General features: G+C 28.1%; 1 protein-coding gene across 1 annotated transcript; it reads right to left on the minus strand.

Moving 5' to 3' along the window:
- Positions 1–4,696: 4,696 nt before the first annotated feature.
- LOC123267183 lies at positions 4,697–5,537 on the minus strand. The gene has a single exon (XM_044731724.1). The coding sequence runs from the start codon at positions 5,531–5,533 to the stop codon at positions 4,697–4,699; it is 837 nt and encodes a 278-aa protein (XP_044587659.1). The 5' UTR covers positions 5,534–5,537.
- Positions 5,538–14,956: the final 9,419 nt, after the last annotated feature.

Below are 14,956 nucleotides of genomic sequence, written 5' to 3' on the forward strand. Positions count from 1 at the left end.
CGATATAAACAATATAAACAAATTAAACAATATAAACAATGTATTAGAACACTCTTGTCACACATAGTCGCGGTTCAAAATCGCGAACTAACTGTCAAGAGCTGGTTCCCCGCTTTCCCAGGAGACTAGCCGTCACCCCTGGGCCTAAACCTCTACCCCGAGAGCGAATGGAGAGTGTCCTCTTCGCCCCCACCTACACGGCTTATGATCACCTACTGTTTTGACTCGCGCTTGGTTTACCGCAAGTATATAAAATTTTACGTATAAAAATTAAAGCTTATATTTTACACCAAGTAAATGAGTTACTCAAATAAATTGTGAATAAAACGTTTAGTTCACAATTAATAAATGCAAGACTAATAATAGATGTTGCACTAAGTAAAAACCATGAGGTTGAGTTTAACTTTAATTTATTTAAAGTAAAGAAATGCGACTGTGCGCTACAAAGTATGTAAGAATAACTAACTTAGAGAAAATACAAAAATTATTACAAGGAGAGTAAAAACTAGGCGTTACAATTACAAGTAGAATAAATTAGAGTAGGAATATTTGGCAACGAATAGTTGACCAGGAAATAATTTGGAGGCGGGATAATTGCCAGCTATGCAGTTTGGAAAAATAAGCAGGAAAGGGAATACGGATGCTAAGATTTTTACCTGGATGGGCGATACGTTTACAAAAAATATTTCTAAACTTAGTTAGCAATAAAAGATTAAAAATACGAAATTTACCAAAAGTAAAACCCAAAGTAATATAACCCAGGTATCAAATTTATGACCATAAGCAGATTAAAAAACTATTTAAGAAAATATCCCAAAATTACCATTAAAAATTTATTTTCTATTCTAAATCTAGAAAATAACTAAAATAAAAAGGAGCAAAAAAAAAATTGTTTAGACTGCTATTGCAATACCTAGACTGGGAAATTTACAGCCATAAATAAAATTAAACAAATGAATAAATCTTTTTTTTTAGATAACATGAAATACTTAAAAATACGGGTTTGAATTTAAAATAAAATATAATATTTATATTATTTACCGATTTAAATAATAATTTTCGAATATACAAATAAAAAAATATGAAATTATTTAATTAATTTAAAATTTTCTAATAAAACTAATCGTACGATTTGATCACCTACCGTACCTCTGCTGAAGGCTTCGGCACGGGGAGAAGCACTTTCATCCGGTCGGTTCATGATACTTACCTGGGCCTTGGTCAGACTCCAGGTAGAGTATCCTCTGGAAGTACTTGGTGAAGAGTATTCGCCCGAGTAATTCTCCCGAGAAAGAACTGCTTGCTTTATCGAGCCAAATTTTGGCGTTTATCATTTTTCCCCCAACTCTCTTGTAACGAACCGGAAGAGCCGTTTTATACACCTGTCCGGTGTCCTCGAACTAGCATTCAAAAATAATTATTTATTATTTTAATCGCAATTTCCTTCATTTTCTATCCATTCGTCTTGCCAAATTCTAAGTTTTTATTTTTGAAACTCAAATCTTTATTATTTTAATCGCAATTTCCTTCATTCTCTATCCATTCGTTTCGTCAAATTCACAATTCTTTATTATTTTAATCGCAATTTCCTTCATTATATATCCATTCGTTGATTTTTCATACTAAATTGTCCTCGGGACTTATAAAATTTTCGCTTACCTAATTTATTTCTTACAAAATAATAATCGTCAATTCTTTCATTTTATATCCATTCATCACTTTCCCATACTAAATCTTGTTCGGAACTTAGAATAATTTTCCCAGTCTTTTAATTTCTTTTACAATTAATTCGCTCGGCTTCGTAATAATTTCTCACACGCTTAATTTCTTAATTTAATCATACCTTCGGTAACAATAATATAAAATTATTAACTAAATAAATACAATAATTAAATAATAATCGCCGCACTAATAACAATAATTGTTTCTATTAATTTTTAAGTAATTAACTAAAAATAAACTAAAATACTCAAATACAAAAAGTAAAATCTGGGTCATAAACTTCTCGAATTCAGCCGTTGAGTGGGTTAAATCATATTTAACAAAAAGAAATCAGTCGGTGCGCTCAAATAAAAATATCTCATCATGGGAAGAAATAGTGAGTGGTGTACCTCAAGGTAGCGTACTTGGACCGTTATTATTCTCACTATAAATTGCGGATCTAGCTAAACATTTGGATTGCCAAAATCTTTTTTATGCAGACGATTTATTGATATATCTTTCTTGCCATCTTTCGCAGATCAATGAGTGTGTAGCCAAACTTAACAGTGAGATAATAAAAATTATTAATTGGTGTAAAATCAATTGTCTAAAATTGAATCCTAAAAAGACAAGTGCAATTATTTGTGGAAGTAGAGTAAAGGTCAGTAGTAATGAATGTCAATTGGCCAACGAGATTGTTGTAGAGGGTTGTGTTATTCCTTATAGTAGCACTATAAAATATCTTGGAGTGATAATAGACAATACTCTCTCATGGGAGAGTCAAGTAACAAGTGTTTGTAACCGTGCAATGAGTATTCTAGCACAATTAAAAATAAATAATGAAATATTCAATGAACGTCTGCGTATTAAACTTGTAACTACATTAATAACTCCAATCTTTGACTATTGTTGCGCGGCGTTTACGAATATTTCGAATAAATTGCAATTAAAGTTACAGAGGAAGTTGAATTCATGTATTAGATTTATCTACATAATTCCGAAGTACGAACATGTAACTCTTTACTTCAAAAAATTAGGTTGGCTAAAGCTTGGAGCAAGACGAGACTATTTCATTGCCTGTTTGTTTTATAAAGAAATTCGACTAAATTATCGACAGCTATTTGGCTCAAAATTAAATTTTTTACCGGTGGCATTGCGTAGAGGTGATGTCAGAGAGGACTATTTATATTTGTAAAAATGCTTACCGTAAGATGGACGGTGTGGCTTAATGTATATAGAATAAGCGAAAGGAACTTTAGTATAGACCGGATAGCTCAAATGGTAGAGTAGCCGACATGTCTTCGGAAGGTTCTGGGTTCGAATCCCAGTCCGAGCTATCTAATAAATTCTTCTCGCATATTCTATAAACTCACATTAAGATGATCCTCTCCACATTCCTTTCTCAATCCTTTCCTACCAATCTCCTGTTACGTGAATGTGGAACGCTTCACGTAATAATTACCGTAACTCCTATTCTTTCCAGCTTCACAGCATTATTTATATTTGTAAAAAATGTGGAACGCTTCACGATTTTACGTGTATCTCCGCAAGAGGAGATACTAAGAGGACTACCTCCGCCTACCACAGGCGAATTGTGTCATGTATGACAATTCATTTTTAGTTCATGGCATACGAATTTGGAATGCTCTGCCAGCTGAGACTGTGGCTGTGGATAATTTGGTTGAATTTAAAAATGCTTGCTTCAATCATTTCTTTCAATGTGATACTTAAATTTGAATTAAATTAAATTATATTTAAATTCGATTTTCACTTTCAATTTCAATCGGAATTTTTAAATACCTATGCGTCTTAGATTTATTTGTAATTATTTTAATTATCACTCTGAATTATTGCTTTAAATTGATATTAAATTAAATTATAAGATCTTTTTGTCTATCACTAATAAGCTGTATGTGAACGTTTCATTAATTAATAATTAATTTGTATTTTTTATTTTTTATTTTTTCAAATTTCTAGTCCAGAATATCCCTTTAATCTTCAAGCTTAGATTATATTCTCAAAATGATTAGAAAAATAAAATTTGTATCTTAAAAAAAAAAAATTAGGAAAACGGTTGACCCTAAAGGCCATTCCTGCAACTTCCCGCTAATTCCGTTAATACCTGGCCGCTTTTTTGAGCTCTTCGAGCTCAAAAGTACAATCTGTGTGTTGTTTTAAGCTCTCCGAGCTCAAAAAGATACCTTTTCTATGCTTTTGAGCTCTTTGAGCTCAAAAGTCTGTTAGAAGTTTCATAGAACACTATTTTTTGAATGTTCATACCGCAATAACTTTTGAATGAATGAACCGATTTTTACGCGGTTGGCGGCATTCTACGTAGTTTTTTAAGCCTTATAAATAATTTCTAAGTTTCAATTGGTCAAACTAGAAATTTCGGAGTAACTCTGAAAAAACACTTTTTTCGGTTTTCTTTCGTTCACGATATCTCTCGAACGAATCAACCGATTTTGACCGGATTGGCGGCGATCGACGTGGTTTTTCAAGGTTGAGAGCTGATTAGTTTTTGAAATCGATCGGTTGAGCCGTTTAAAAGTTATCCCAAAAAAACCACTTCAGAAAAAAATTTTTTTCCTACTTTTTTTTAGATTTCTCCAAATTTCTCAAAATCTATCGGTCCGAATCGGTTCAAATTAACAGAAAATCTAAGTTTGGCGAAGCTCTTTCGAATGGCACCAACCGCGATAAAATCGGTTCAACCGTTCAAAAGTTATAAGAGGTTTACATACTTACACACACACATACATACAGACATAGTGACACCGTCGCGGGAACAGTCAGGAAAGCTTCCTAGGACCTAAAAACGTCGAGATCTGATGAAAACTCGATTTTCGAAAAACGGGGTAAAACCAATAACTTCCCGATTTTTGAAAATTTTCAATTTTCTTAGCGGGAAGTTAAAAATATGAATTCGAAGAAGTGAAAAAAAGTAATAAATTTTCCAAAGCTTATCAATTAATTTAAATTATTTAAATTTAATCTACGAAAGAGGTTCTGTAATGTCTATGTCAATTTTTTCCGACTTCAAAATCTCTAAATTCCAATTTTTCGTAAAACTTTCAATTGGAAACCAGACGAACCCATTTCTAATACGCACAATATTGTGTAACTCATAAATAACATAAATAGCATCTTTACCATGTAAAATCGGCAGTGTAATATTAACCAGCGGATTTCTTTCTTTGTAATGAACACTGCATACATTGCAGGGCAAGATTATATGAAAATTAACCATTACCAAAGCAAGGTAGTCCATCGCAGGATTATTAGAATCCTTTTGGTACTCATACTGCACTAAAATAGATAAAGCGTGGAGAAAATTCCAATAATTCTTGCCCCACTCATCAAGAGACCATTCTTCTTGCTCGAGTTTCTTCGGTTCTAATAAAGGATCTTTTGTTAATCCAAAAAACTCCCGACACTCTTCGTACAGCATTGTATTGCATAAAGTCACGTCATTCATATTATTCAATTGTTTTAATGATTCATCGCGATTAATCGGGTGGATAATAAATGTAATTAGCATGAATAACTTCTTAAAGAATCTTCCTAGTGTAACGCGCTGAAAGAAATCTGCAGATTCTGGTTTATCTGTTCTTATGTACGCTAAGAAGATATTTAAGTATGTTTTAAAACTTTCTTGCAATTTATTTATTGTTTCAGGGTTTAAATTGTAAGTATGGCGCAAAAGTGTCGCTTTGTAATGAAATTCATGATTATTGTTTTCTTCCGGAGTAGTTTTTATATTTTTATAATTATCTTCAAGCATTTGCTTAGGATGTAATTCATTCTTTTCTTCTCTGAAATTATCATCCATTTTTTTTTTAGAAAATATATCGAGCGCTTTTAGAACTAAAAGACTTTTTTTTTAATTTACATATCTATAAATTAGTAATTGCCATTATTTTAATTATGATAATAATTTATTTTGTAGAAATTAACTTTGCTTTAGAAGTATTAAGTCAATTAATTTTTTTGTAATAAAAGATAAGATATGTGTACTGAGTACTTACGCACGCAAAAAAAAAAAAATGTAAAAATTACATTATAAATAGTAAGTAATAAGCGTCACTTTGTATAAAAAACTATAAAAATTGCAGTTTTAAATAAAATTTTTATAAATTCAAACTTTCAATGTTAATTTTTCAGAGCTTCCAATATAATAATTACATTTCACAATGTAATTCTTACCAAATCTTTAATAATTACAATCTAAAACTGAAATTTTTCGAGTTTTGTACACGGAAAAAAGTAAACTGTAATATTCACTCGGATTCTGGTTAATTTTTATAGTTTTAAACAGTAAAGCGGACATCGGGGTGGAAAAAATATAAATATTACAGAACTTAATGTAGAAAGTATAAAAGCCACAATTTATAATTTAATATCCAAAATAAGTGATTAGTAGCTGTTACTATAGTAAATAACGACTCTTATCTTAAAAAATTACAGTTTCAAACAGTAAAAATTGCCATTTCAATATATAGTCGATATTATGAGGAGAAGGGGAACTCAGATGAAAGAGAAGGGGGTCCCACTCTTGGAGAATTTAACATTTGAAACAGTAAAAATTATACTTTTAAAATATACATTTTACCAGTCCAAGCAAGTCAATAATTACAGTTTGATTTTTAGCGTTGCGTTTAAAATTTACCATTTTACTTTGTAAATATTGACGTTGCTTGTATTAGAAATTTATTAACTTTATTTTATACTTTTTACATATCATTGCGATCATTTTTTAACTACGAAATGATAAATATCAAAGTCTGAATTTTTAATATTTTGGCAAAATATTGATCCTATAAAAATTTTTTCAAACAAAATTGATCAAATTCAATTTTATAAAAAAATGTCTTTTATGTTTTTCATTAGGATCAATAATTTCACCGTAATTACAAAATAAGATTCATAATTATAATAAAATTTGAACCTTTGATTATAAATTTTAATTTTGGAATTCCAGCAAAAATATTTTTTTTTTTTAAATCATAAGAAACATTTTTTTTACAAAATTAAATTTTGAACAACTTTTGTTTAATAACCTTTTATAGGACCAATACTTTCGCCGTAATATTAAAAATTTGAACCATTTATTTTAAAATTGCGGCAAAAATTTTAGACCTACTTATTTAAATTGAATAAACTATTTTAGAAAAGAATATAAAATATTAAAATTACACAAATTAAAGTCACACGGAAAAAAGTAAACTGTAATATTTACTCGGATTCCGGTTAATTTTTATAGTTTCATTTATAATCAAAGGTTCAAATTTTATTATAATTATGAATCTTATTTTCGAAATTATGGTGAAATTATTGATCCTAATAAAAGATTATAAAAGACATTTTTTTATAAAATTGAATTTGAACAATTTTGTTTGAAAAATTTTTATAGGATCAATATTTTTGCCAAAATATCAAAAATTTCTACTATTTATTATGAACTATTATTTTGAAACTATGGAAGAAATTTTTTCTATTTGAGGCACATTCCATAGTAACTGCACGGAAAAAAGTAAACTGTAATATTCACTCAGATTCCGGTTAATTTTTATAGCTTCAAACAGTAAAGCAGACATCGGGGTGGCAAAAATATAAATATTACAGAACTTAATGTAGAAAGTATAAAAGCCACAATTTATAATTTAATATCCAAAATAAGTGATTAGTAGCTGTTACTATAGTAAATAACGACTCTTTCATCTTAAATAATTACAGTTTCAAACAGTAGAAATTGCCATTTCAATATATAGTCGATATTATGAGGAGAAGGGGAACTCAGATGAAAGAGAAGGGGGTCCCACTCTGGGAGAATTTAACATTTGAAACAGTAAAAATTATACTTTTAAAATATACATTTTACCAGTCCAAGCAAGTCAATAATTACAGTTTGATTTTTAGCGTTGCGTTTAAAATTTACCATTTTACTTTGTAAATATTGACGTTGCTTGTATTAGAAATTTATTAACTTTATTTTATACTTTTTACATATCATTGCGATCATTTTTTAACTACGAAATGATAAATATCAAAGTCTGAATTTTTAATTATTATACTTAAACATTTTAGACATTTACATAGCAAATATTACTGTTTGAAATAGTATTTTCTTCCATGTAAAGAGTAAATTGTAACGTTTAAATGGTAAATATTACAAAGTGAATAGTAAAATCACGATTTTACTGTTTGAAATAGTAATTTTTAGCAGTTGATCATTACTTATGATAAATCGACTGTTATTTATTACAGTTTACTTTTTTCCGTGTGTAATTCTTATATCTTTTTCTTTATATAAATGACCTAATTAATATATTTTTTACATTTAGAAGTTAGATAACCCTTTTTTAGAATCAAATAATTAATAAAAATTACATTTTGATCAGTAAAATTTATTTAATTAAGCATGCAGTAATTGGTACCGAAAAACCGCATGTGCGTGTATTACTGCAATTTTCTCAGTCGACTGCAGTAATAGAAGTGCCGCTATTTGTATATGTCTGTACCTATTACTGCGGACGTAAACACGGCTATTTGAACCTCTAAATAAGTGCGTGAATCAAGTTGTCTCGAAGTGAAAAATAAACTATGGATAAAATTAATAAAAAATCAAAAGTAAATAAACAAAAAAATAAGAAGTCGAGGCAAGTCCAGGAAAGCAATAATCAGTAGATTGTAAGATTACATCAATTAAGGTAGTACCCTCGCCAGAGTCGTTTTCTTAGGATTTTTTTTTAACTTCGGCAGATTAATATTCATATAATTCTGCGTCGATTGGCGCAATTTGAAAATTTTTGACCATTTAGTTTCAGAGATATTTAATTTCAAAGTTTGAGTTTTGAACGCTCTTTTACATTGCGGTATACGGGATATCGAAAAGTTTACCTACAAACATTTTTATATCTCAGAAACTTTTCTTAGGATTCTTTTAAAAAACTAGAGTAACGTTAACTAACAACTAAACAATTTTTTAAAAATAATTTCATTGATAATTACCACACAGTTTCAGAGAGATTTATTAATAAGTAATGAAAAATTTACCAGACTTTAGCCGAGGAGGGGATACGTTAATAAAACTGTGGCAACAACGCAAGTTTTGTGAGCCGCGAAAAAAATATGAGACGCGCATGCGCTGAAAAATTTGAAAAGTTTAATTTACTTTAAGTGTAACATTATAGTTATTAATTTTATTTATTTATAAAAAAAAGTAACAATGATTATTTTATGAAAATAAGTATTTTTCTATATTTATAAAAATTCAAAAAGTTAATAAGTTGAATATAATAATATATATTAATCTTTCATAAGTTATAAAAATAATAGTCAGATAAAATAATAAAAAAAAATACTAAAATTTAAAATCTGTAAATACATCAACATAAAAATTCAATTACTGATTTTTCTGAAAAAACAAAACAATATTGTCAATTATTTTTTTTCTATTTGTTATTTGCATATTTGCTAGTGATTTCTGTCGTTTTTCAAGGACTTTTTTTTATGAATCGTCCTTTATAAGTCAATTTTTCAGACATTGTAATTATATTTCCGAATAAATGTAAAACAGAGGTTAATCTACAGTTAGTCCAAAACACTACAGTATAACCACTATAAAATATCTTAACGCTCACGCAGTGTTGCCAGACTTTTCAAACGATCAGTTTCTCGTTTGTGATTGGCTAAAATAAGTACATAAACAGCAAAAAGTTTTAGGCTTGTCAATAATGACTCTAGAGTATATGTACCATACACTCTAGCACAAACTTTTGACGACGGAAGTCGCGAGGGTACTACCTTAAAATTTACGAATTCTGGTCAATTAATAATACGTTAAGGCTGTTACTTATTATTTAGATTATGAAGAATTCTTGCTATTACATTAAACTAATAAATTTTCTTTTTGATAAGTTTTTGTTCATTTTTAGGTAAATCCTAAAATATAGCCGTTCTGCAGTAATAGGTACGCAGTAACTGGATCAGTTGCAGTAATGGACACGCAGTAATAGGATCAAGCTACTTTAAGACCTGCAGTAATACATGCATTTAGACTTCTTTTTAAATGCTTATTATTTAACGAAAATATTTGTTTCTCTTATTGTTAATTTTATTTTGGGTTAATAATGAGTCAAACTTTTGTTTAAAAAAAAAAAGTTATTATTATCTTGAGAAAATTTTATAAAAATGCTTTCGAAGTGAGACTTACGAAAAAAACTGCAGTAATACCCACACTTACCCTAGTATATTATTTTAGACGGAAAAAATTTGAGCCTTGATTACAAATTTCATTCTATTTAAAAAAATAAAAAAAAATTCTCAATTAATTAATTAAAAATTGTTCTTTTAATTTAATAAATTAAATTATAAATGTCCAAATTTTTTTTTTAGTAGGCAGTAATTTAAATAATGCTAAATAATAGCCATTTTATAAAAATTTATTTCAATTAAGTTCAATTGACAATTTTTTTGTCTTATAGTATGACTAATAAACTCCGACAAATTATAAATTGCAAATCTTATTAATCTTATCAATCAATAAGTAGCTTACAATTATAAAAGTTTTGTAAGTGTACCAAAGTAGGATGAATATAAGTTAAGCATTTTTCAATATCTACAAGATTATCAAGGCCTTCAACAACTTTATACCCATTAAATTTATTCTTTACTATATTATAATAATTGTCATATTTTTGATTATTAGACGTGCGCATTGACTTGTAAATTACAATTAATTCAAGATTATTTAAGTCTTTAATTAACTCATTAATTGCTTGGAGGGAACTAAATCTTAGAGGTTTTATATTATTGCTATAAAAACGAACTGGAAATAGCGAATTCTGTTTATTAGATGTAAATGTTTGAATATCATCTATGTTTACTTTAATATTTTTACGCCTTGTAGTTGATAAATTTTTTATAAGATAAAAATTGCAGAAATTATAATCATTGTTAAATTCTATTACTTGGATAAATAATACTGATTTTTGCTTCATTATTTCTTAAAATTTAAATATTTTTTGTGTTACACAATTACTATAGAATAATAATTTTTTATAAATATATTTTAAATATATAAATTGGCCTTTTTATCATTTGTTAATAAATTAAGTTGTTAAATTTATTAAATCATTACAAATACAAAAGTAATTTTGTTTTTTTGTTATATAATTTAATAAAGTATCAAATTATGAGTATATTATTAATGTATGTAATAGATCGTGCAATTAGTGACTCATTAATTTTATTTTTAATCAATGCCCGGGTAAAAAAGATTATATATGAAAAATGGCCCTATATAATTATATAGAATTATATATAATTATTTCTATAAAAATAAAAAAAAAATCAACGTGCGCGGGGATCGAACCGAGGACCTGACGCTTGAAATGCTGACGCGCTACTTTTTTTTTTTTTTTTAAAGAAGTTTTATTTGCTTTGAAAAATTACATTTTTGTTACGTTAATTGGCTGCAAATATTAACTTAAAAAATAGCCATAGATAATTTCTGTTTTTTTTTTTTTTTGTTTATAAAAACAAAAAGAAAAACTTGATTTTAACAATAAGTCTTCTCGATTGGAGCAGCTGATATTAAGAATTATTATTGGATATTTATGTATGTTTATTTTAGAATCTTAGAACTAGTTTATTTAGTTATAATAACGATCTAATTTTAATTGCTAAATATGCAACATCAACAGTTGTGGAAAAATATTTCTTTTTTAAAACCACTTGTTTCTAATTTAATAAATCTTAAAACTAGGAGATATGTACATTATTTACAAGAGAAAATTAACATTATCACGATTTTTTTTGTAACCGTCTTCTCAATTCTTTGCGATGTCTGGACTCTTCGGTTAACCACCAATACTTCTCATCCAGTCGAAGATCATCAAGATGGTCTCTTGCAGGGAGAGATTTGGAGTAAGTAAAGTCGAACCAGTTGGTTTTAGCTTCCTCAGGAGTGAGGGTTATTCTTTTGTTGGCTTTATGACGCCTCCAATGGTAGATAATTGGTACATTATCTTCATCTTGAATAAGTCCTTTATGATCGAGTGGTAAAAATGCTTGAGGTGGAAGCTGACCAGACTCGTTTCGTTTTTTGAGATCATCCTCAGTGAACTCAGCAAGGTCCTTGATGGCTGTATTGTCAATTGTTATTAATTTGCTGAAGTAATCCCGAACTAGTCTAATGATATGGTTATCCGAACAAAAACAGTTTCACTGTAAAAAAAATCACGCCAAGTCCACGTTCATAAGACTATTAAGAAAAAAAAATTTTATTTCTTTACAAAAAGATATAAAATAAAAAATTAAAAAATCCAAGTAACCGATATGGTTGTAAGGTAAAAGCCCCAATATATGATCACGTACCAGTATATGATCACTCCATGTATTTGTATACCTATAGAGTTAGCAGTAATTTTTGTAAAAGTGCCCAAAATATAATTGTCAGTAATCATGTGATTCCATATGTACAATCAGTTAAATACTTGGGTTTGATAATTGATAATACTCTATCGTGGGAGAATCAAGTTGTAAGCGTATGTATTCGTGCGATGAAAACGCTAGCGCAACTAAAAATTAATAATGAAATTTTTAATGAACAGTTACGCATAAAATTGGTTACGACCTTGATTTTTCCCATCTTCGATTACTGCTGTGCTGCTTATACAAACATCTCAGGCAAATTACAGCATAGATTGCAGCGTAAAATAAACTCATGTATAAGATATATTTTTAAAATTTCGAGATTTGAGCACACTACTCCGTATTATAAAAAATTAGGCTGGTTAAAACTTGATGTTAGAAGAGATTATTTCATAGCTTGCTTATTTTACAAAGAAATTAAGTTAAATTACTGTCAATTATTTAAATCGAATTTAGAATTTCTGCCGATTGTGCTAAGGAGAGGTGACGTCAGGAATGATTATCTACGTCTGCCAAGAAGTAATTGTGCAATTTATGAAAACTCTTTCCTAATTCATGGTATAAAAGTTTGGAACTCGTTACCGGCCGAAATTACATTAATTGACAATTTCGAACAATTTCAACAGGCTTGCTATGACTTCTTCTTACAATAAATGTTAATGTTATTATTTCTCTGTTAATATGTTATTATTTTAAGAATTAATATGTTCTTACTTTTAATAATTTAATATCAAATATTTAAATTGTATTAAAAACACTGTATCAAATGTATACATGTAAATGATAAAATTTATGTATTGTTGATGGTCCTGAAGGAGCTTAGAACTCTAGGATCAAATAAATTTTTCTATCTATCTATCTATCTATATTTGTGAATATAGATATACAAATAAATGCAGTGATCATATACTGGTACGTGATCATCTATTGGGGCTTTTACCTTATATGATTTTCGGAAATTAAAAAAAATTTTGTTGTAAATTTAAAAATTAAAAGAAACAATTTTGGAACGTATTTAGTGTGCGTGGTTACGAAAAATTTCACTTTTTATGAAATTCCTAAAATCTATCTACTAGGACTTTAAAAAAAAATTGAAGTACACAATGACGCAGATAAATCATTACTTGGGAAATGCCATTCAAAATGCCCGCGCTAAAGTGCAAAAAAAAGGTGCTAATAGGCCAAAAAATTAGTTTGTTTTGAAACTTCTTAAATTTAATTATAAACTCTACAAAATAGTTAAGTTTTAGAAAAATCACATAATTTGTGTGCTCTTTTATTAGTTTTTTAAATAAATGTTTTTGACTCGTCCATCAAACAAAATTGGATTTCGGAAACAAAATAGAGTGCGAAAAAATTTAATTGCACGTGTGCAGTAAAGAAAAACTTGGTTTGAACAATCTTAAATTTACTTATTTAATTATTAACTCGATGGAATAGTATAGTTTTGAAAAATTCCATTATTTGTATGTGTTTTTTATAGTTTTGTAAGTGAATTTTTTTAAGTTCATCATATAATAAGTAGGATTTAGAGTACTTTTCGCAAAATGATATGCTTATATTACATCAAAGAGAATTAGAGAATAAAACTTTGTCAAATAATGACTTAATTTTGCGTTCATAGCATAAACTATAATGACTTTTATATTATAAAATTGTTACTATAATCAAACCACAAAATAATAATAAAATTATAATATTGAATATACTTACTGTGTTCTAAAAGTTTCTAGTTATAAGACTCACCGAGTAATGAACACCACCGTCCATCTTACGGTAGAAAGCATTATATTTTTAATTATCCACTCTTATAATTTAGATGAAAAATATGAAAATATATCATGTAAGCAAACTATTCGTAACGTGATTGGTCAAATATATCATAAGCATGCGCAACGTATACCAGTATCAGTACTAGTATTCACACGCGCGCAAGCGCGCGTGTGAATTTAGTATGGAATTATCTATATTTTCATACTTATGATATATTTGACCAATCACGTTACGAATAGTTTGTCTAATTGTGTATATTTTCATATTTTTCATCTAAATTATAAGAGTGGATAAACACGGCAAAATTACAGTATATCTTCGGTATTTTTACCGTAGAAATACCATTTTATTATTGTAAAATTATAGTAATATTATAGTTAATACATAGATTTTTTACGGTAAAAATTCTAGAGTTTTACGGTAATTTTATCGTATTATTTCTGAACTTTGCAGCAAAAGTACGGTAGAATGCTGCTATGTATAACTATAGTAAAAAGACTGGCCAAAATAACCACAGAAATACTGTATCCCACAAAAAACAGTTTCACTGTAAACCGCCGCGCCAAGTACACGTCCAACTATTGTTACAAACTATAATAATTCAATTTTTACAAAAAACTATTGAATCGAAAAAAAAAAACGAAGTACAAAAAATTTTTTAGATTAAAAAAACATTAAAGACAGTAAATATTAAGGAAAAAAATTTAATGTATTTGGTGAGCATCATTCGAATACTTTCATTATCCACAGTTTTTAAAATTGATACTTGTAGTGTGAATTGTATAGCACACCAAGTACACTAAATTTTTTTCCTTAGTATTTACTGTCTTTAATGTTTTTTTAATCTAAAAAATTTTTTGTACTTCGTTTTTTTTTTTCGATTCAATAGTTTTTTGTAAAAATTGAATTATTACAGTTTGTAACAATAGTTGGACGTACTTGGCGCGGCGGTTTACAGTGAAAACTGTTTTGTGGGATATATCTTTTTTTTGTAAAGAGTATATTAAGTGACATAATCAAATATTTTATAAATATTTTAAAATTC

Source organism: Cotesia glomerata, linkage group LG6, assembly GCF_020080835.1.
Source record: "Cotesia glomerata isolate CgM1 linkage group LG6, MPM_Cglom_v2.3, whole genome shotgun sequence".
NCBI classification, from domain to species: Eukaryota; Metazoa; Arthropoda; class Insecta; order Hymenoptera; family Braconidae; genus Cotesia; species Cotesia glomerata.

Bases quoted from the DNA above. Each gene is read 5' to 3' on its own strand.
- LOC123267183 (XM_044731724.1), bottom strand. From the start codon at position 5,533: ATGGATGATAATTTCAGAGAAGAAAAGAATGAATTACATCCTAAGCAA.